This window comes from Asterias rubens, chromosome 19, assembly GCF_902459465.1.
Source record: "Asterias rubens chromosome 19, eAstRub1.3, whole genome shotgun sequence".
Lineage (NCBI taxonomy): Eukaryota > Metazoa > Echinodermata > Asteroidea > Forcipulatida > Asteriidae > Asterias > Asterias rubens.
In genome coordinates, this window is record NC_047080.1 from 5730736 (window position 1) to 5755173 (window position 24438).

The 24438-nt window shown below is 39.1% G+C and overlaps 1 protein-coding gene across 2 annotated transcripts in view; it reads left to right on the plus strand.

The window, feature by feature from the left end:
- The window catches only part of LOC117303113 (protein crumbs-like), a 57220-nt gene that overhangs the window by 5305 nt on the left and 27477 nt on the right, over positions 1-24438 (plus strand). Inside the window, exons 2-12 of one of the 2 annotated variants that reach the window (XM_033787206.1) lie at positions 978-1260; positions 2869-3146; positions 10267-10482; positions 14496-14734; positions 16750-16843; positions 18560-18701; positions 19722-19920; positions 21067-21302; positions 21903-22118; positions 22847-22969; positions 23751-24084. In XM_033787206.1, the coding sequence (XP_033643097.1) occupies positions 1215-1260; positions 2869-3146; positions 10267-10482; positions 14496-14734; positions 16750-16843; positions 18560-18701; positions 19722-19920; positions 21067-21302; positions 21903-22118; positions 22847-22969; positions 23751-24084 (2123 nt within the window). In that variant the 5' untranslated portion in view covers positions 978-1214. Of the gene's footprint in view, positions 1-977; positions 1261-2868; positions 3147-10266; positions 10483-13741; positions 13792-14495; positions 14735-16749; positions 16844-18559; positions 18702-19721; positions 19921-21066; positions 21303-21902; positions 22119-22846; positions 22970-23750; positions 24085-24438 lie in introns of those variants that run through there. The other variant, XM_033787207.1, reaches the window with a different exon arrangement.

Here is a 24438-nt window from a genome sequence, read left to right on the forward strand (position 1 = left end):
TTGGTGTCAAAATCGTATACAAACATGCTCAAAAGATAGTTGACACCCAAAATTACGCGTGGAGGCGCGTTCCGTAATGTGTAAGAAGTCAATAGCTCCCCCTTGCATAACGCGAAATGTTACAGGTACATGTACGCTGATGTCAAGCGCACGTTTTTACGCACAAAGAACAGCTATTGTCCAATGATCTGCCTCCTTTTCGAGAGTGTGACATCATGTGCAATATACCAAACCAGGAACACCTGTCGAGGGCCCTCCACAAATCAGTGTTTGTCTCTCAAATGTAATCTCTTGCCCTTAACACTCCACAACTGAACTTTTCTTAAAGTCACTGTCGTCTTTGTATCAAAACCTTGTATCAGGAAGGAAGACGGGCTGATTCAATTATCACTTGTTACTCAAATCTCACTGAAATGATCATCAAGTAAGAGGTAAACTTGGGGTTTAAGCAGAAAAGTATTACATGATGTAAGCTTTCTTGTTCCCATGGTGATTAACCCAACTGTCAGTCATGTCTCTTGCACTGTGGCATACGTGTTTGTGACCCCCCAAGTCTTCTAGAGTGCTTTCCTTTTTATTTTAAACCTACCGGTTTCCTGGAAATGTTTTTGTTTTAAAAGTAAAGCTTCGATTCCGAGCAAATAGGCCATCACTTTTAGATGACCAGAATACAAAGTGACACTCCTCATGAACTTCTCAACCTCAAGCTTGATTACTTCTTATTATAGCAGTTGGTCAAACTCAAGGTTACGTCCAAACACATCGCACCGTCGGCTATGGCGTTAACTGAACTCATGAACTGAAATACCCCAGAATCAAATGATAGGCAGAATTCTTGGCACGATACCAGCAGACAAAATTTCCTCCAGTAAACTTTCAGATTGGTATCTCTGTGTACAACAAGTGCAGGTCAACCCAGGGTAACCCATTCTATGCATTCATTTTAATAGTTACATGTACTTATATTCCTTCTACAGATCATGCAGATAGACAGACATGACTGAGTACACCAGCCACTCTGCCGCCAACTCCTCCTAAGAAATCAACCAGTCCTTTGTTTACAGAAGGTCACGACTGAAGCAAAGACCTCATCTAATAAGGAAAGTGGAAGAATGCTAGGAGAATGATACGAGACTTAATGCTGAAGTTTGTGATAGCGTCAGTGAAGATTGATGCATGTTAACTCATGGTTCATCGATAGTTAAGAGTCGACAATGGTTTGGGGTCAATGGATGACTGGCTATGCTGTGATACTGTGTGGTAGGTTGATAAGACAGATGTATTACGATTGCTACTGGGTTTCTGACTCATTCATGTCATTTGTAAAATCCTGGGTTTATCAAAGAGTCGTTTCGTTTTGCAAGATTTAGTAGTCAATTAAATATACATGTTCAGGGGTCGATTTCACAAAGAGTTACATTTACTTAGGATTAGTCCTTGGAGATATTAAAAACGTATGGCAAGCCTTAAGCTAGGAAGAGTAACTCGAAATAAGACTAGTCTTAAACTCTTTGTGAAATCCAGCCCAGTTCAACAGAGTCCAAACCTTGCAAATGCTGATAAAAACACTTGAGGACAGTCGACACTCTCCCAAGTGGTCCGTCGGTCTAGTTCAAGTGTTGAAAAGTATGGACTAGTGATGTAGGCCCTATGCTGGCTGGAGGCTGAACAATTTAAGAGCTCAAGTATTTAAACCTTGAACCTTGGTTCATGAAGGGTATGAAATCTGTTTACCCGTTTCCCTTCAAACCAAATTAAAAAGTTGTAAAAAAAAAAAGACTGCTTTGAAAAGATGTAAAAGACTTTTTTACTAAATTATATATTCTTTGTTGTGATGTCTATTTCGTCCTTTCGCTGCCCCCAGTTTTCTTCAGTCACTAAAGAAACATTTCAAGGGAAGTTGACATCTTCCAAACATTAGGATTGAGTAAGGAGAAGTCTTGACTAAGTCCGGAACAGGAACTTGGAGATTTCCTTCGCTGTGTTGGTTCCATTTCCTGCCCCCTTTCAAGGGACTGAGGGAGGAAATGGTGAAGTCTCATTTCACCATTAATCATTTTAGATTTCAGGTCATGCCCCATTATATCCAATGTTTCCCAATCTGGACATATTATTCGCTTTGACCGTTGTGTGCAGATGTTATTTTTCTTCAATTTACAATTTTTATTTTCAACTTTAATTGTGAGAATTAATAGTGAACTCTTTGGATGTAGTTGTTATCCTATAACAATTTTGTAGGCTGAATCCGCTTTTGAAAGGATGTGACTATTAGCGGTTTAAAATCCAAAAGAATTAAGTGCAAGTAATTCATAATTTATTTGTACACTTCAAGCCTTTACATCCTCGTACCTAATAATTCCACGTAAGATTCTTATAGAAATCTTTTAACTTACTGAAAGCAGCTGCAAGAGATTCAGCCCAGGTTGTCAGGTTATAACATGGATAACATTTCAGGTCATTTATTGACCGAGTTTCCTCTGGCATGACTGATATTTATGACCACGGACTAATCGTACCTGACATTTCAGACCGTCAATTTGCTGCCCACTATTTTATAAAGATTTGTGGTTAACTATTCGTCTTGTAAGAAAGTTCATCCATCTTAGGTTTGTATTGAGGACAACACAGATTTTACAAAGAATGGTTTTGTATAATTTCTGTGGTGTTTGTATTGTGGAGGGCTAATTGACATTTGAAAAAAGTCTGGTGTTAAAATGGAATGAAATGTAAGATGAGTAAACCAGGGTGACTGTAAAGGTTTCAGGACAAAACAGCAAAATATCTTTACACATCTAATTCAAGACAAAATACTGTACTTTTATATTTGTTGTTGTAAACTTACATTGGTATCTTTTTGTCCTTTAACAGCAACACTGGCAAGTCTTTCATTGGGCCAGTTTGTGGACAAGTTCATCGATATTGACGCGTACATCAAATACAATGACCTCATAGACACATCGACCAATCAGCTTCGAGGTGCAGAGTCGGTTCTAGAATTCCAATTCCGTTATTGTAATGACTATGGAATGCTCTTATACCAAGATGGCGGCTCCAGTCCTGAGCAACAGACATTGTTCTTTGCACTGGGTGTCAGCGCTAGAAAGCTCTATTTAGAATGGAAGGTCACAACTGATTCGCTGGTAGAGGTAGGTTCGAAATAAAAGGGTAGCGATGAGTTCTTAAACTGCCATTTACATCCCGCAGGGTAATGGTCGTGCGATAAAGGCACCAGAAGGCGAGGGCCTTTATCACACGTCCACGACCCTGCAAGGTTTTAAACAGCAGTTTAAGAAAGTCACTACCCTTTCATTCCCATTTAAAGGCGTTAGAAACTCTGTAAAACTTATCCATTTTCCGACATCCTTTAGCCCTGTACGTGTGTCGCATTTTTATGCCTGAGACAGTTTTTGGATGCGCATTTGTGCGTGTAGTATGCATTCTCGTATTCATGGGCTAAAATGGCACGGCGAGATCGATCACCCCTGTGAACGAGGTTGTCTAACCCGCACAGACGTATCCGAAAAAATAACCGGTTATAAACAGCTCTCAGCTGGTCATTATCAACCGTTTAAAAACCCTACCGTGACGCGCTCTCCACTAATAGGAATAGCAAAACTGTTGGAGGCTTTATGAATATGAATTACATTACATGTATGGACAAATGTAAAAGCCGCAGGACCAGTGAAATGGAAAGCTTATTTTGGTCCTGCTGGTCAGTCTTTGAAAAAAAATTAAGGTAAACTGTTCATTAATTTTTTTTATGATACAGAGCTAGACAGCAGTCAAACCAGTTCGTCATTGTACTAACCAATCATAAAGTCACTTCTCTTATGGCAAGTCCATGATAAATGTGGGTCCCTGATAATATATTTTGAACCGTATTTATTTATACACACATGTCATGCCTTATGACTTGTATACATGTGAAGGCATGATGTTCAGGTTGATTCAGAATCCAGGTCTCTCCAAACCCAAATTGGTTTTCCTGTTTCTATGAATGTATACTTGCCACTCTCCAATACTACATGTACAAGCAGTTGACCTTTCACAACAACAAAAACCCAGGCCCTTTTTTTTTTAAACTGAGAACAAGTTTTAAAACAAACAACAGGAAAGCTGTAACACATGCAGGGAATTTATGGGTTGCGCTACGGAAGAGGGAGGCAAACTAGGGTCCAGAACAGTGCGAGCTGATAAAGGGGTAGGGGAGGAGGATGGGCAGGGGTGGTTTTCTGTAAAGGTCAACAAAGAAGGAGGAACAAGAACCCGCCCTTGTTTCAAGATAATTCTTTCTTAAAGTAGGGTTGCATTAAGATTTCTTTCTTCTCGCTTTAAATTCATGATTTACATGTAAAGGCACTGGACACTTTTGGTAATTGTCAAAAACCAGTCTTCTCACTTGGTGTATCTCAGCATATAGGCCTATGCAAAAAATAACACACCAGTGAAAATTTGAGCTCAATTGATCGTCAAAGTTGCAAGATGATAATGAAAGAAAAAACACCCTTGTCACACGAAGTTGTGTGTTTTCAGATGTTTGATTTTGAGACCTCAAAATCTAATTCTGGGTCATTTGTGGAAAACTACTTGTTTCTCGAAAACTACGTGAGTTCTGAGGGAGCCGTTTCTCACAATGTTTTATACAATCAACAGCTCCCCATTACTTGTTACCAAGAAGGGTTTTATGCTGATATTTATATTGTGAGTAATTACCAATAGTGTCCACTGCCTTTTAAGGAAAGGTTGGCCGCCAACAAATTTCTGATAAAACCATGGAAGTAAACCAAGCAATAATAAGGTCAAGACATAGTCAGGATTCTTGTGCTTTACTTGTAAATTCAGCAAATTTAACGGCAAGGCAACAGACACTGAGCCTCCTCTAAAAGCCTTGATCACTGTAGTGTACGTGTATATTACGTGGAAGTTGGCGATAAACACAACATGTGTCAGAGGGAATTTATAAATCACAGCAGTCAGATGTGATAACTAGTTAATTATGATGATGCCTTAATGCAAGCAGATGACATTCTCTACATGTATACGTCAGTGTAGATACTACAAGGAAATTTGAGTCTTATGTATCAAGCATAGAGCGACAGAGAATCCTTTTAATGGGTGAACGGCTTGTAACATTAAATTGTAGTGTGACAGTAAAGGGCATTAACCGATATGAAGTGCTAATGTTGTGGTTTATCAAGAGCCTGCTTCGGTGTTTCTAGTCCTTGATGCCAAGATTTGTATTAGGGTCATCTTACTGCCCTACTTTCATTGTTTTGTTCATTGTGCGATATCTTTACATCATACCAAAATGTACAGTAGTGAACCAAGAAACAGTTGTAGTCTTTTGTCATTCAACTTTCAAACCCTGCACACCCTTCTTCTTTGATTTTCTGAAACTTTCAGCCAAAGAGAGTCAAATCAATCTGCAATCTCTAAAGGGAAGAATTCATGTGGCGCCCTTTGCCATCTTTTTTGAAGCCTCATTTCTCTTTATTGGTTCCTTCCCTTCAGATGCTAGAACATTGGAAATAAAATAAGTAAAAAAGTACAGTACTTGTTTTCCCAACATACAATAAAGCAGTTTCCAGATGAAAGTTGATGGAAATTGTAGGAAATGAGTGGTAAAATTAGAAAAACATGGGAAATCTCTTTCAAATTTGACATTTCAATCTATTTGGTTTGACCTCATTGAGTCAGTCGATCATTGAGACATCACACTATAGATGTACCTAGGATTCTGGGCGTAACCAGTTAGAAATGAAACAAGAAGTAAAGTCTGAAGTGGACAGAGAGCCTGTTGAATAAATCCAACCTAAAGACCACTGGTCAGTTGTGAAGGTGTTATATGACCTCTTTAAGCCATCCCATCCGCATGTACACTGACTCCTATGAGGGGCCGTTTAGGACTAAATGAGCAAACCCATATATAAAGGAGCAAAACCATATATATTAGAGCAAACCCATATATATAGGAGCAAAACCATATATATTAGAGCAAACACATATATATAGGAGAAAACCCATATATGTAGGAGCAAACCCATATATATAGGAGCAAACCCATATATATAGGAGCAAACCCATATATATAGGAGCAAAACCATATATATAAGAGCAAACCCGTATATATAGGAGCAAAACCATATATAAGAGCAAACCAATATATTTAAGAGCAAAATAATAAATATATAATGATCAAAACAAATATATAGAAGACCACCGAAAATATATAAAGGATCAACGGCAAATATATATAAAGGACCAAAAACCTCAAATATAAATGACAAACACAAATATATTTAACAGCGCCCTCTATATTGGACGTAGTTTCATATATAAATAAGACATGTGCACCCATATATAAGACATAAAGTCGAATACAAAGGACGTCAACAGCCGTCAAAGGTTAAAATCGGGAACGAAAATCATTGAGCCGTAAATTCAGGCTTTGTCTGACACTTGGTAATCATTGCGCACGTTTCGCTGGGAATGGGAAAGGGAGAGGGGGACATACACGTCGCGACGGCGTGACTGACCGACGCTAGCACTCGGGCTAGCTGGAAATGGGCAGCCGATCCAATCTGATCAGTGTGCATGCTGCACGTACACTGGCAGCGATTCCTCTCTTCAATACTATCTCCATGATACTATAGTGTAAACAAAGTATTAGGATAACAGGAAAATTGTTCACAATCAAAAACTATAAATCAACTAAACCTTTTTACACCGTGTGTTCGAAATATTAAAAGTTTTGGTTTTACGCTGTGAGGTAATCTTCAAATTTTCTGAAGCAGCACTTTAAAGGAAGAAGACGACAGATAGTCCGCCATTTACTTTGCTAATATATGGACGACATTGGAGCGACGTCATATGTTTTCATTACTTTCATTGGTTCTTATTCTTATTCTTATTCTTTATTCGGCCATTAAACAATTACAAATACAAGCAGACAGTATGTCAAATAGATAATATAGGTACATGTACAAAAGTAAAGCAAGAAAAACAGTAAGGGCACAGGAAATTATAAAAACATCCCTAATGTGATGGCCAGGATCAACAGGTATTTTATTGAATATTCAGAAGCTAGTATGCCGTGCAAAATAAATAAAAAATCTCATTCAATTATATTAAACAAATTAATTACAATTAAAGTCACGCCGTCGCGACGTGTATGTCCCCCTCTCCCTTTCTCATTCCCAGCGAAACGTGCGCAATGATTACCAAGTGCCAGACAAAGGCTGAATATACGGCTCGGTGATTTTCGTTCCCGATTTTAACCTTTGACGGCTGTTGACGTCCTTTGTATTCGACTTTATGTCTTATATATGGGTGCACATGTCTTATATATATGAAACTACGTCCAATATAGAGGGCGCTGTTAAATATATTTGTGTTTGTCTTTTAACTTTGAGTTTTTTATCCCTTATATTTATTTTTGCATCGATTATATATTTGCCGTTGATCTTTATATATATTTTCGGTGGTCTTTTATATAAATTGTTTGCTCCTATATATATGGTTTTGCTCTTATATATATATGGTTTTGCTCTTATATATATGGTTTTGCTGGTTTGCTCCTATATATGGTTTTGCTCCTATATATATGGGTTTGCTCTTATATATGGGTTTGCTCCTATATATATGGGTTTGCTCTTATATATGGTTTTGCTCCTATAGATATGGTTTTGCTCCTATATATATGGTTTTGCTCTTATATATATGGTTTTGCTCCTATATATATGGGTTTGCTTTTATATATATATGGGTTTGCTCCTATATATATGGGTTTGCTCTTATGGGTTTGCTCTATATAGTTTTGCTCCTATGTATATATATGGGTTTGCTCATTTAGTCATAAACGGCCCCTCATAGACTCCTTACTGCTGGTGGGGCATAGTTGGAGCCTTCCAACAGGAAGGAATTGATTGTATGTCTCCTCAATCAAATTAACACCATCCCTAAGGAAGGACTGGTCAAGTCAATGGTTTGGTTAAATACCACGCAAGCCTCCAAATAAACCAAAGCACCAACAGCTATTGATGTTGTGCCCTGTGCATTTGCTGTGGTGCATTTATTTGTACCAATGTGAGTATTGAAAAAACCTCTCTAGGCATATTTCTCGAGTGGGATTTGCACCCACGACTATGGCAATTCTAGAGCAGTGTCTTGCCAACTAGACAACCGAGACTGCCCGGTAGCTAGAGGCAGTTCGAATCCTATGTTTTGGCAGCGGGTACCGCAACGATATAATAGATGTTAAATTTGCATCGGGGAAAAAGAATTAGAGTTTGTTTGCTTGTGTCACTTAAAACAACAAATTTTCACAAGAAAACAAATGTTGAAGTGAAATAACATTAGGTCAGATTGTGTGCCTATAAACCTGCATTGGTTTCAGTCAGCCCTTTCTTACAAGCTTCCTAAATCTTGCCTTGTCACGATGCATGGTTGGAAAGTACTAATCATAGTGCTCTTAGCAATTAGTGCATGTCATGCTTGCTGACATCTGCCCAATTTCTTTAAGCTGTTGAGCATAAAATTCTGCTTAGTAAATTTCATAGCTTAGCAGGAAATGACTGGGGTACCAGTAATAGCAATGGTATCTGAATGGTGTTCTGGTTGGTAACCTATTTTTGCTAAGCAGTCGGTTTTTGATGCTAAGCAAGTTTTTGTACTTACAGGCTTTATGAAATTAGGCCCTGTGCTTTAACACTGTAGCTGCTTTACTGTTACCCTGGATTCAAATAAAGACTGCCCTTGATAACATGAAGTCAAAGGGAATAAACACTATCGGTCATTTTTTAAACTTGTTGCTTGTGCCGTCCTTAGCGATTCAATACTGGAAGGATTATTTTCACACATGGTGCTTTTTGCATTTCTGCTAAAAATGTATTAAATTGTTGCCCTGAAAACCCCAATGAATACATGCCGTATATGGAGAGCCTATTGTAACAATAGTCTTTGTATTCCCATCGGAAACTCAGCTGTCAACAGTTGTCCCGCAGGGGGACGTTCTGGGTCCTGTAATCCCCAACTTGAGTGTTAGACTCTGAGTCTGTAGGTATTTTAAGACTTAAGTGGTTCTTATTGTCAGTCATGTATCACCTTGATGACTGACTATCTTGCAACCTTGTGTTTCGTTGATTGTATGACACTCTCAGGGACAGGAAATAGAAGAGATAAGATTTCAGTTTGTCTTTCAAGGGACTCACAAATCATACATTAATAATTTGCTAACAATATTGACCTACTACCTGGGCCCAATGTCATGGCTCTGCTTACCGCCGAATTCTGCGCTTGCGCTTGCGATTCCCCGCTTACGTGCAAGCGCCGAATTTCTGCGCTAGCCTTGTAAGCCTAGAATGCCTAGTAATGGGGAGTACGCACTTTCAGAAGCCAAAATTCGCCGCTAACCCATGAAATACGCTTGCCGTAAGCACAGAATTCCCTGCTTCCGTAAGCGCTGATTCTGTGCTTACGGTAAGCAGAGCCATGAAATTGGTCCCTGTATCTGTACTACCTTTTCACAACAAACCCTTATATTGGACAGTATGTGTGGCTTAGTTCTCTGCTTGGTTTGTCTCAGGGTAAAAGATCAAATACAACTTTCAAAACTGCTCTTTAAGGAAAGAGGGAAATTCAGCAAGCCTAAAATGTCATCTTTGAGAGGGCAACCAAGGCCATATTCATTTTACATAGGAAACTTCCATTGGAAAATCTTTAAGTCATGTGAAATGTTTAAAGACAGTGGACATTGGTAATTGTCAAGACCAGTCTTCTCACTTGGCGTATCTCAACATATGCATGAAATAACAAACCTGTGAAAATTTCAGCTCAATCGGTCAAGTTGCAAGATAATAGTAAAAGAAAAAATACCTTTGTCACACGAAGTTGTGTGCGTTTAGATGGTTGATTTCGAAACCTCAAGTTCTAAATCTGAGGTCTCGAAACCAAGTTCGTGGTAAATTACTTCTTTCTCGAAAACTATGGCACTTCAGAGGGAGCTGTTTCTCACAATGTTTTATACCATCAACCTCTCCCCATTACTCGTCACCAAGAAAGGTTTTATGCTAATAATTATTTTGATTAATTACCAATAGTGTCCGCTGCCTTTAAAAGGGCAACAAGGCCAAGACCAGGGCAACAGAAGCTTTTGCCTCCATGAATTTCCAGGCCTGACTCAGAATACTTAAATCCTAAACACTTGACAGAATCTGGTAGCATATTTTTATTTAACAGTGTTGATTGTTTTTTGTTTTTTTGTAACAGCTTTACATTGGAGATGGTTCTTTCGAAGCGAACACAACCTACTCCGTTATCATCTATAACCTTGGATCACCACAAATAAGGAGTGTCTTTGCAACCATTAACGGAGTACAAACCACTGTGGAGTACCTCACACCAATCTCACAGGGTCAACTGGACATTTCTAAACTCATGGGGGCAGTGTTTGTTGGCGGATACCAAGATGTCAACGACTTAAGAGTAAGTTGTTGGGTCAGACATTGTCAGATGACCCACATTTGTACTTGTTCTTAGTCAAGGCAAGGCAAAGTCAGATTGTTGTATAAAGTTATTGATTTACTTTTGGTTTTTATTTTGATCAACACGTAAGCTCAAGCACCAAGTTACATTAAGCGTATTTTTTATTTATTCAAGTCGCCAGACACACAAGGCCTGAACGTACAGGAACTTACAGAAAGGTGATATTGCTTTCTTAAAGGATTCGGGTACTTTTTCAAAATGTCCACAGATTTACATTAAACTTACAGGGTTTGAAGATAATGATAGTGGAAAGCTTCCCTTCAAATATTACTTACTGAGGTTCTGTAGTTTTTGAGAAATGAGTAAAACAAGTCACAAAATAATTGTTGTCTCAGGAAGATGAACATTATTTTAGCATGTAAAATCCCATTAACCAGTTATGATATTATACCATCACGAAACGCTAGGACTAATCTTATCTCGAGTTAGGACGAGTAACCTGCCCTAACTTAGGATGGGTTCAATGCGTCTTACACGTACGTCTTGGGATAGGGAACTTAACTCGTCCTAAGTCCTAACATGAATCCTAAGTTAGGAAGAGTTTGGTAAAATCGACGAAGGGGGACTTTATCATTCTGAAAGATCTGAATTAAGTAAGTAGCAACTGGTGAAGCGTAGCGCCAGAAAACTTTGGGCCACACTCTTTTTTTTACACTCTACCTGTATGACATAAGACAGGTGTGCTGAATAGCTTAAAACCAGGCTTCCTATGCTGGAAGTTGGCACCAGTTTTTAGTAGAATTATGCTGTAGAATATTTTCCTAAATTATGACAGAGTATAAATGAGAGGAAACTATGTTGTTGTTTTCTTCACCAAAAGTTGATAAAATACACTTGAGTTTAAATTAAAAGTATTTGATGCAATTATTATTCAACGTTTTTTTGTTATTATCTGTAATACACACAGATTGCTCATTTACAGCCATGTTATTTAAGTTTCAATCAAATTTAGAATAAAATATTCTTTACCTCTGGGCTACAAGTTCTCAAGGATTTCTCTGTTGCTAAATCAGAATTAGGAAATATAAATAACTTCCTTTGTCAGCCTCTGTCAGGTTAAGTAATGTCCACGAGCCAATAATTGGAAATGATGTTCTTTGCCCTTGGGCTCTCACGCTATTCGTCTGCGTTTATTTTAGGCCCGATTTTATAATTGCCCAATCATAAAATGTGATATGCAATTTATAATTTGATTAGGAAAAAGTGCGTTTTTGTTTTATCTCTGGTTATTGCCTGTCAATTTGACTGAAAATTTTTGAAAGTTTGTTGGGAAACTTCAATAACACAGATTTTCCACATCTGTAGTGAAGAATGTTGTATCGCAGTATTACTTTTCCACTGATATAATTTGGCACAAAAATTTCAATTTGTTAATTGCACTATGTGTAATTCGCACCTGGGCCCAATTTCACAGAGCTGCTTAACGGTAAGCAAGTTTTTGTGCTTACTGTAGCAGAAAAACTTGTTAATGTGCAAGCATATTTTACAGTTTAGAAGAAAAATGGATTTGCATTGTGACGTCATTTATTTTCGTGCGGTAAGCCCCGAAAGGTTAGCACGCCTTTTCGTGTGCTTACGGATAGCAGCGCTATGAAATTGAAATCATACAGTAATCACAAAATCAGCTGCTAGCTAAGCAGCGCTATGAAATTGGGCCAAGTTTGCTAAAGTGCGTACACTGTGCCAAGTAGATTTTATTTAATCTAAACTTTCTAAGCACAACAAGGAATTTCCAAACCACTCTTATTTGCATCGATTGGTTTGTTGTCATTGGCAGCAATACGCTCAGTCAAAGATCAACATCTCTTGAAGCAATCGCAATCATCGTAAGGATATAAACACACTGAAAAAACATTGAAGTCCTTCGTTAAACATGCTCTTGACCGACTTGACTCTCTTATCACTCAAACTCAGTAATTGTCATGAACAACAAGTAAGGAAAAGTAGAGTTATAGAGATTGTAATTCGACATAGTGAAGTTAAGTCAACTCTTTATAGGGCCTACATAGGGAAATTACAAGGTGAACACAACACCCACTTGGCCTAAATAAATAGTGTATTACAAGAAACCACCTGCTGGGCTAAACGTTGTGCTTTCCAAGTCCACCGTAATTGACAATCCTAACAATTAAGCATGGAGGACTTAATTTGGTTGTAGAGGCCCTGAAGTCAAGAGCTTGTAATGTGTGAGGAATGACTTTATGGGTCCAGAGAAGCAATCTAAATCTAGAGAAACATTCTCAATGTAAAAAGCCACTTTCACACGAGGAGCAATTTAGCAAGGGTCCCTGTCTAAATTGTAGCTGGGTTGTAAAACTTTACAAAACGTACCCTGTGTGAAAGGACAACAATTTTTCTTCTGTCCAAGTTCTCTTGCAAAATCTTGTCGAACATTGCTACATTTTACAACCATGCTAAAATTTAAAGCAAGGGACCCTTGCTAAATTGTTCTCGTGTGAAAGGGGATTATGATGAGTTGCTTCAGACAGGAGCTGAAAAAATTGATACCGAGTTCTGGAAGAATAAATTCAAAACTTCAAGTAGAAAAGATGGTTTTCGAGGAGGTTTGCAAAATGTTAAGGGTGTCAGCAGATTGAATTGCCGTTGGCAGCCCATTCCACAAACGGGGGAGGGAAGTAAATGATCGATCACCATACATGTAGTTTTGCCAACTGGCTGTTGTTAATATTGCACACTAGATGAATTCAAGTACAGAGTGTGTGTGTTCATGTAGTTGATGTGACACTTAGTAGCTCATAAAGTTGGACCTGGATCTATTCCTTATAGAATCTTATAAATAAAACACAACATTTTAAATTCCAAATGTTTATTTACTGGACACCAATGTTCAGCAGTGGAGTAATACATGTATGCTCAATTGTGATGGGGCATGCAGCTGAATTTTGAATGCCCTGTAATTTCCTCAATTCGAACTCAAGCATGCCGAAAATTAAACTGTCGCAATCAAGTTTTGAGGTAACAAAACCATTGATCAATTTATCGGTTGAATTTCGGTCGAGCAATGTGTTTTACCAATTTTATATAAAATGCTGATTTGGACAGCAGGTCTTAGAGTAATACACAACTCCCTGCCCACAGCAATTACCGTGGTGCCCTGTGCTTTTGCTGTGGTGCCCTCTGCAAGGTTCCAATCCAATACAAACTTACATTTCCCCCATAGAAGCTCCCCCTTACCAGAGGAAAATTGCTGCGCCCCTTCAAGCGCAAGTTGAACGCCTGAGATTCAATGTACGTAAATAATAATAATAATAATAACATACAATCAGTTTCCCTTGTGGTTTATATTGATACAATTTATATGGCGCACAGTATCTGGAATAGAACCATTCAAAGGCGCCAGATGCTAGCAAGCTGACAAATTGAACACTATGAGTCTTGAGGTTGTGTTTGAATGTTGACAGATCAGGGCCATATTTCATGGCTCTGCTTACCGCCGAATTCTGTGCTTACGATCTAGCATCCCAGTTTTCGTGTAAACGCCAAATTTCTGCGCTAGCCTTGTAAGCATAGAATGACTAGTAATTTGAAGCAAAAATTCGCAGCTAACCCGTGAAATACGCTTGCCGTAAGCACAGAATTCCCTGCTTCCGTAAGCGCCGATTCCGTGGGCCAGGGTGTGTCCCTCAGCTCGTCTGGCAAGGAATTCAACAGACGCGGTGCACAGCTGGAAAAGGCACGGTCTCCGTAGCTTGCCAGACGAGTTTTGGGAACATAGAGTATGTGTGATGAATATGACGATCAAGTTCCTGATGCATCTAAATGTAACATAATCCTAAGGTCGCAGACTTCTGGAAGAGAATGAAGACTGACTTCCCCCACCTACACCGCACAAGCTCAACCTCTCCCTACAGCACATACCAAATACATTACTCTCTGTCATTCGATTTTGAAACAATGGTTCATTTATTATTTCCCCTGTTTTGTGTTTCTAGGTGAATACAGAAAGACTGAATGGGTATCTTGTTACATGTGTCAGCTACATCAGGACTAGTCAGAATATATTGAACTTTGACCTCGCTGATGACCTTCATGGGGTCAAAGATGGTTGCCCATTAGATTTCTGTGCCCCACCTACTGTTATTACTACTCGGACCAGTCAGGGTTTCCTGTCAATAGAGCATCCACTTACCCCAGGAACGAAGACTATTCTAAGTTTGAGATTCCGAACCAGGTAAGTTTCAACGATGCTTCCAAAAGTATGTTTTTAGTTTCCAGTTAAACCAACGAGTGTTACAAAACCTACTAACCTTGTGAGACAAATGATCAAAGGCAGTGGATGCTATTGGTAATTACTCAAAATAATTGTTAGCATAAAAACTTATTTGGTAACAAGCGATGGAGAGCTGTTGATAGTATAAAACATTGTGAGAAACAGCTCCCTTTGAAGTAATGTAGTTTTGGAGAAAGAAGCAATTCCTCACTGAAATATTTGAATTGAATTTGAGACCTCGGCTGAGGTCTCGCAATCAAGCATCTGAAAGCGCAAAACTTGTGCGGTGTTTTTTTTCTGTCATTATACTCTCGCAACTTCAATGACCAATTGAGTTCAAATTTTCACAGGTTTGTTATTTTATGGATATGTTGAGATACACCAAGTGAGAAGATCGATCTTTGACAATTACCAAAGGTGTCCAGTGTCTCTAAAGGCAATTTTTCTTGCAAAATTGGGAGGCCTAACTTGTACTTTAAGACTATTTTTTTCTACTATATAGAAAACAAGTGAATATTGTAGAGTGTACACATGTATGTCAGGCATGAAAACAGATTCACAGGAGAGTTGACTCTCTGGTGTATATCTTAATGACTGATGCACTCTACAACCAGAGAAATCTTAAAAATAGTCTTAAAGGCAATGTACACGTTTGGTAATCGTCAAAGGACAGTCCTCTCACTTGGTGTATCCCATCATAAGCATAAAGAAACCAGCCTGTGAAAATTTGGGCTCAATCGGTCATCGAAGTTGCGAGAAAATGATGAAAGAAGAAACACCCTTGTTGGACGAATTTGTGTGCTTTCATATAGGAATAAAAGACTTCTAGCTAGAAGTCTTTTATTATTTTAGTGAGAAATTACCTCTTTCTCAAAAACTACGTTACTTCAGAGGGAGTCGTTTCCCACAATGTTTTATACTATCAACAGCTCTCCAACGCTCGTTACCAAGTCAGTTTTTTAGGTTAATATTTGTTTTGAGTATAAACTACCAAACGTGTACCGTCCCTTTTAATTACACACCATATAAAGTATAGCAATTTTTCATGAAGTGGTTTGATATTACTCACTGTATTCACAACTAACTAATTTGTTCCTACGACTGTCAGTTGTTAATTTGATGTATACATGGTATATGTACATGTAAGCTGGCTAAGAAAGATGTTTATTTCCTCTTTCAAGTTGAATTAGAATCATTTTTTTTTAGTCGGTGTCAAAATTCAAGGGTAGAACATGTAGAAAGAGCAATTTGTAGTAATTTATGGATGCAATCTGAAATGTCAAGAAATACATCCAGCTACAAGTGTTTGACATAAGCGTTGCATGATTCACCGACATAATCTGATATGCCTTCGTATAAGGTCAAGGTCTACATTACTGCATCTTACAAATTGTATTAAAAACTTCCTCAAACGTCTCTGTAATTTTGACAAGACGGGACTCCTTTTATTGTGTCAAGGTTAACTCTGTTTTTTTTTGTAGTGTTTTATCTGTCAACTTTAGATCTGATGTTATTGCCACTGTTTGTCAGTAATTTAAGGAGGAGTTGTTTATGGGTTAAAAAAGCAAAAAAAAAAAAAACTCTCAGTCTCAGGCCTTGCATTTCTTCTTTGAAATAATAAAGGTGTTTTGATTTTTTAAGTGTGCAAATTTGAAGATTTAAAAGTCTGAAGCCCGGTTCATACTTCATGCGAATGCGAATCAAATTTGACGTGAATTTGACGTCACAACCTCCTTTCGCAGCGATTATTCGCAAGGGTAGAGCAGAGTGCAACTGCTGCGAATTGTTCCTTGCAAATTTGTGACGTCGAGATTCGCTTCGCATTTGCATTCGCAGGAAGTATGAACTGGGCTTAATGGAAACTTTGGGTCTTTAAAGGCCTAGACGAGGGTCAACTAAGGTCATGACCTACATGTATGTGGTATCTGTTCTTTAATTTTATTGTGATGATTTGTAAGTTCATATTTTTGTTTCAGAGCCTCAAGTGGAATGATATTTTACTTGGGAGGACCGGCGTATCTAACAGTCTACATGGATCAAGGACGACTGGTACTAGGCCTTAATACAAAGGTAGGTGTAATAGGTGCAGGCCAGCTTCTAGGCGCTTTAAGAAGGTAGGTGTAATAGGTGCAGGCCAGCTTCTAAGCGCTTTAAGAAGGTAGGTGTAATAAGTGCAGGCCAGCTTCTAAGCGCTTTAAGAAGGTACATGTAGGTGTAATAGGTGCAGGCCAGCTTCTAAGCGCTTTAAGAAGGTTGGTGTAATAGGTGCAGGCCAGCTTCTAAGCGCTTTAAGAAGGTAGGTGTAATAGGTGCAGGCCAGCTTCTAAACGCTTTAAGAAGGTTGGTGTAATAGGTGCAGGCCAGCTTCTAAGCGCTTTAAGAAGGTGGGTGCAATAGGTGCAGGCCAGCTTCTAAGCGCTTTAAGAAGGTAGGTTTAATAGTTGCAGGCCAGCTTCTAAGCGCTTTAAGAAGGTAGGTGCAATAGGTGCAGGCCAGCTTCTAAGCGCTTTAAGAAGGTAGGTTTAATAGTTGCAGGCCAGCTTCTAAGCGCTTTAAGAAGGTAGGTGCAATAGGTGCAGGCCAGCTTCTAAGCGCTTTAAGAAGGTAGGTGCAATAGGTGCAGGCCAGCTTCTCAGCGCTTTAAGAAGGTAGGTGTAATAGGTGCAGGTCAGCTTCTAAGCGCTTTAAGAAGGTAGGTGTAAAAGGTGCAGGCCAGCTTCTCAGCGCTTTAAGAAGGTAGGTGTAATAGGTGCAGGCCAGCTTCTAAGCGCTTAAGAAGGTAGGTGTAATAGGTGCAGGCCAGCTTCTAAGCGCTTTAAAAGGTAGGTGTAATAGGTGCAGGTCAGCTTCTAAGCGCTTTAAGAAGGTAGGTGTAATAGGTGCAGGTTTTCTAAGCGCTTTAAGAAGAAAGTTGCAGATAGAGTCGTATGTTTTTGGGGTGTCGTGGCCGAGCGGATAAGAGCACCGAATTCAAGCTCTGATGATCCTGTTAAGCAGAGTGTGGGTTTCGAATCCCGGTCGTGACACGTGTGTCCCTGAGCAAGACACTTAACTATACTTGCTTCTCTCTGTGAGGGCAGAGATCAGTTATTGTGATTGATTTAGTCGAGTAGCGCATTTGTTGCACAAGGCTGTATACTCCCCAGGGAGCTGAGATAGTTTAAGGAATGATTTAAGGCCCGTTGATCAGGGGTAATAATTTGAAGCGCTTTGGGACACCCTTCGGGTGTGAAAAAAGTGCTATATAAAAGCTGAATATTATTATTTTTGACCTATGACTGAAAGTGTTCTTAGATGAGAAATGATTTAAGGTTTAGTTTGAAAGAGTCAAGAGAATAAGAAGGAATGATTTGAGATCAAAGCTTCAGAGAGGTTTTGTTGTTCAAGTGAACAAAAATAAACCAACATGAGAAATCGATAACTCGTACAAACTGTGACTTCAGTTTTGGGCAAATCCAACGTTCTGGACTATAAATTTTGAGCATTTTGGACATTACATTTTTGACCACTGTTTTCTTTCAGTAACTGAAAAAGTGTGGAAATGATACATTTCTTACTTTCTTCACTTAATCATCAAATAATACTAGACTGTCTTCATTGAGTTTTAGTTGAAAACTAAGCTTTTATACAAAGTTAAATTTTCACCTTGATGTATCATTTTCTGTGGATCTGACCTTTTAAATTGTTACAATAGTATTTGACACTTCTAGGTGTATTTTCCAGTATTGGATTCTTAGAAGGTGTCATTTTCTTGACGACTCAACCTAATTTGTCTTATTTCATCAGGGATCTGAGGCTGGTACGTTTGTCACATCACCGGCCACCGGTTACAACGACGGTAACTGGAAATATATACGGGTTACCAGGGAAGGAAGAGACGCAACAATGTATGATGAGATGGGTCGCCAGTTAGCTGCTGTTACTTATTGTAAGTTGACGAGTGAAATTGACTTAAATTATTGCGTTTTCGTATTAATTCCGTAATTTTATCAAAACACTTTAGTAGAGTGAAAGGTTTTTAGTGAAAGGTTTTTATTATTGTCTGCAATTTACTAATGCAGATGTCGCTATAATTTGAACTCTGCTGCTGACAACACCAGAGCTTGGGTCTGGTGAACTAGACTGCTCGTCCATAACATGTCACCTAGGGGGGTTATTTATCAAGAAAAACTATAATGGCCTCACATTTGGACCCGAGCAGAGTCTTTTTCCAAACAAGGCTGGAAGTTTAAAAAAGTCCAATATGTCAATACTTTCCTGTGTTAAACTTTCCTGATGTTGCTCTCATTATATAAAAATGTCATATATTGAAGATGTATTAACAGATTAATTTTAAAAACAACAAAAAAAGAACATGTTCAACCATGTTTTTCTCAAAATTGTTCAATAGCACCCCCTGTTGAACATCACACCAAATGAAAGCTCAACAATCCCTCTAAACAACCGAATGAGGGCGGTATATATGGGGTTTGTAGCTTGTAAGTTATGATTGTTTATAAAGGTCCAATTTGACTTGTTTTTGGTGGTCACTAGCGACCGCCTTGTGCACCAAAGAGTTAACTTCATTTTGATTTGTAATCGATATTTCTATGTGAATCTTACCCAGCTGGTGCAGCCCAAACACTGAATGCAGCTGAGTTAATGATATGAGGTCTTCAAGATCCTAGCACTTATCCAGATCTGTTTCAAATGCACCCTATAAGAAAGCCATAGTATGAAGATGTTTTAATTTCATTTTGATTGGTAATCGATATATTTCTATGTATCTCACCCAGCCGGTGCAGCCCAAACACTAAATGCAGCTGAGTTAATGATATGAGGTCTACAAGATCCTAGCACTCTTCCAGATCTGTTTCAAACGCATCCTATAAGAAAGCCATAGTATGAAGATGTGTTAATTTCATTTTGATTGGTAATCGATATTTCTACATGTATGTATCTCACCCAGCTGGTGCAGCCCAAACACTGAATGCAGCTGAGTTATTGATAGGAGGTCTACAAGATCCTACCACTGTTCCTGATCCGTTTCCTGCAGCAGCTCTTACAGCACTCAGAGGATGTTATGAAGGATTGAGATTTATCTCCTACAGTATTACACCGGAACCTCCGGAACTTATCAACTTCAAAACTCAGATGAGAGCTCAAAGGTTTGTTTAAAAAAAAAGAACTTAGGACTAGTACTAACTAGGAGATACATGTATTAAACACTTCAGGCTAGTCCTAAGTTAGGATGAGTAACTCGTCCTAACTCGAGATAAGACTAGTCCTAACTCTTTTTGAAATCCATCCCTGGAAAATCAAAAATGCTCATTTGATTTTGTTATGTTTCTTCTATTTGGAGTGGTGTCCTCGGTCAATGATGTTACGACAGAGTTGACCCCAGATCCCCCTGTCCCTCAAGCATGTAGATAGTTCTCCAGCTGTCACAAACCCAGTGTCCTTTCGTCAAAAGTCAACATAAGTCAGTTGACCTCGACCTCTTTGGGATCGACCTTTTTTCAGTATCAAGTTTTATGATCGATCACTATAGTTTTGCTAAGTGGCTGTTGTTAAATATGCCACACCAGATGTACATGTAGCCTGAACATCTGACGTCACACTTCGAGGCTCGTGAATAATGCCAGAGATTCCAAAACCGGCGTGTAGATTCACCTTTGACCTCAGTCATTTCACATAGAGATACGCAGTCAAATTCTATGGCGGACTTGAGAGCAGTGTACTGTTTGGGCAGCTAGCTCATGTCACTGCACGTTTATCGAAATGATATCATTGTATCCAATGGAATCACTGGATCTAGCGACAGGGACCTGTCTTTATCCTTGCGGATAAAGACAGGAGCCCAGTCTACACCAGATGAAGTCAGTTACAAAGGGTGTGGACATGTAATTGATGTGACAATTAGTAGCTCTTAAAGATTACCTGGCTCTATTCCCTTTAGAATCATGTAAATATCAAGTTTTATTTAACCTCTAGATTTTATTTACCTTCATATAAAGTTCCTCCTTTCTTGTACTGTCCCCAAGAAAGCACCAGGCCTCAAAATAACCCACGGCACCCACAGCAATTGCCATGGTGCCCTGTGCTTTTGCTGTGGTGCCCTTTGCAAAGTTCCAATACAAGTGCCCCTTACAGAGCAAAATTACTGTGCCCCTCCAAGAACAAAGTTCATGGCCTGAAATACCGGATGTGAAAGGACAGTGACCCCAGCCTGAATTAATGTTTCTTTCTCGACCATTCTTCCTTATAAACCAGACAGGTGCCTTTAACATGTGTTGAACTTTTTATTCCCGTAGGAATATCAGTCATGACGGTTGTTTTCCTAACGAGGTTTGTGAGCCAGCCTGTTTGTCACCATCGCAAAGCTGTGATTTTGATTGTTCGTGCGCGGCAGGGTTTCGTCGGGTTGCTCCAACACCCCTAACCTGTGTTAACATTGATGACTGTAGCCCTAATCCATGCGTGAATGGTGCTACATGTGTGGATGGGATACAGGATTATACATGTCTATGTACTGTTGAGTTTAATAAGGGTAAGTGATTATACATGCAGATACCACTGAGTTTTTAGCCTTCAAGAAAGGCTCATCAGACCATTAACAATTAATTTAGTTTAAAGACACTGGACACAATTGGTAATTGTCAAAGACCAGTCTTCTCACTTGGTGTATCTCAACATCTGCATAAAATAAAGAACCTGTAAAAATTTGAGCTCAATTGAGAATAATGTAAGAACAAACGCCCTTGTCGCACAAGTTGTGTGCTTTCAGAAAATCAAAATCTAAATCTGAGGTCTCGAAATAAAATTCATTGAAAATTACTACTTTCTTGAAAACTATGTTACTTCAGAGGGAGTCGTTTCTCACAATGTTTTAAATTATACTATCAAGAGCTCTCCATTACTCTTTTCCAAGTAATTCTGAGGTCTCGAAATCAAATTCGTGGAAAATTACTTCTTTTTCACAATGTTTATACTATCAACAGCTCTCCATTGCTTGTTACCAAGTAAGTTCTAAATGCTAACAATTATTTTGAGTAATTATTAATATTGTCCAGTGCATTTAAGCTGCCCTGTATCAGATATATTTCTTGGCATGGTACGTTATATTGTCATTTTTGTATATCTTCCTCAGGTAAAAACTGTTCCATTGCCAATAACTGCATCCCCAACCTCTGTCTGAATGGTGGTCAGTGTAATGACTTTATTGGAGGTTTTAACTGCTCTTGTGCTGCTGGGTATGAGGGAACACTGTGTGGGATGGAGGTTGATGAATGTGGCAGTAATCCATGCTATAATAATGCTGTATGTACGGATAGAGTGGCTGGATACACATGTACATGTCTGCCAGGTTAGTATGTGGAATTACTAGAACTATTGTGAATGGACTTGAGATATTACTAGGTTACTATTGCAAACATGTAGAATTGAGATTAACAAGAATGAACATAGCAGGACTCAAACCTGTAACCTCTGTATTTATAAATCACTGCACTAGTTACATTATTTAAGCTTTATATGTTGTATTTAGCTGTTTGTGTAATTCCTCTTATAAACAACAGAAGTATTGTGGTTTGTGAAATTTATCATCCTGACTATGACTAGAGCAAGCTAGTCGAAACTTTGAGACCAATTCAAGAACTGACTCCGCGGTAGTGCAGTTAATTATGATCCTATAAGCCAAAGTAGTAATCCCAGCCAATTGTCTATACCTTCCACCCGGGTAGTAGTTAAAAGCAGGACAGTTCTTTTCAGAACTGAGAAGTCTCCCAAACATCCGATAAACCTACTCCGCGATAGTAGAATACAGAAAGACAGTTCTCTAAGAACAAACTCTACCTGGCAAGTGTATACACACATGGTGTTACCGCAAACCAAATATATATTTATTGTGCATTTGATGTAGAACCTTCTGATGGATTGATTGATTGATAAAGGTCTTCTCTGAAAAGAAGCTACTGTTTGGAAGTTATATTTTTATTTCTGTGTATGTCTAAGACAAATTATTCCTCTTCGGTTGGATTTCGTTTCTCTCATTCTTCATTTCTCATTATACACAATGTTTGTGTCTTATTACAGGATTCAGCGGCAATGACTGTGAAATAGACATCAATGAGTGTGAATCTAACCCATGTTTTAATGGTGCCACATGTACTGACAATGTCAACTCCTACAATTGCTTCTGTGCATCAGGATGGAGAGGTAAGAAGTTTGACTCAATTCTGTTTCTTCAACTCTGACGAAAAGTTTGGATTTCTGTTTAAATGTTTCAGGCTTTGTCGGAGAGGTTGGTTTGTCTGTAAGTGTGAACCCAGGTTCCACCTGAGAGGTTAGTTTATCTGGCGGTGTGAATCCAGGTTTCACCCTGGAGGTTGGTTTATCTAGCGGTGTGAATCCAGTTTCACCTGAGTGGTTGGTTTATCTGTCGGTGTGAATCCAGGTTTCACCTGAGAGGTTAGTTTATCTGGCTGTGTGAATCCAGGTTTCACCTGAGAGGTTAGTTTATCTGGCTGTGTGAATCCAGGTTTCACCTGAGAGGTTGGTTTGTCAGTCAGTGTGAATCCAGGTTTCACCCTAGAGGTTGTTTAATCTGTCAGTGTGAATCCAGGTTTCACCTGAGAGGTGGTTTTATCTGTCAGTGTGAATCCAGGTTTCACCTGAGAGGTTGGTTTGTCAGTCAGTGTGAATCCAGGTTTCACCCTAGAGGTTGTTTAATCTGTCAGTGTGAATCCAGGTTTCACCTGAGAGGTGGTTTTATCTGTCAGTGTGAATCCAGGTTTCACCTGAGAGGTTGGTTTGTCTGTCAGTGTGAATCCAGGTTTCACCTGAGAGGTTGGTTTATCTGTCGGTGTGAATCCAGGTTTCACCTGAGAGGTTGGTTTATCTGTCGGTGTGAATCCAGGTTCCACCTGAGAGGTTGGTTTGTCTGTCAGTGTGAATCCAATTACTGAATGACTGATGTTTCCTGTTTCTTATAACCCAGGTCCACGTTGCAATGTGAACATCGATGAGTGTCTATCCACCCCATGCTTCAATGGAGCTACCTGTAACGACGCTATTAACTTCTACACCTGTTCCTGTGCCCCAGGATGGGAGGGGCCTCTCTGTAATCTAGACATCGATGAATGTGCTTTTGGGTACTGTAAGAATGGTGCTGTCTGTACCCATGGGATTAATCAATACACCTGTTTTTGTCCTCCTGGGTGGACGGGAGCTAATTGTGATTTGGATTATGATGAATGTGCATCTACACCTTGTCAGAATCAAGCACTGTGTGTGAATGGACGCAGCAGCTTTACATGTCAGTGTGCTGCGGGGTAAGTAGAAATAATAAATAGTCACACATTCTAGTTGTTATAACATTTAGAATTTCACCATTGCAAATGTTCAGAAAGAAGAATAATGGTTCATCTTTTACATGTATAAATAACAACTACCTGTACATGTAGAAGCAACTTGTTTTAGGATTTGAGGCTTTCCAATTAGATAGTAACTGTAATCATGGTAATGGGTACATCTATATTATGAAAGCGCTTAAATCGCCATTGTTGTTTGGCAAGTGGTGCCCGCACCCTGCTAAAATGATGCATCCTGGGGTAAATTTCGGGGTACCCGTGTTGGGGAGTGTGTTGTTTGTGACGTCACAGTCAAAGCGCGAGCGTGAGTGCAGG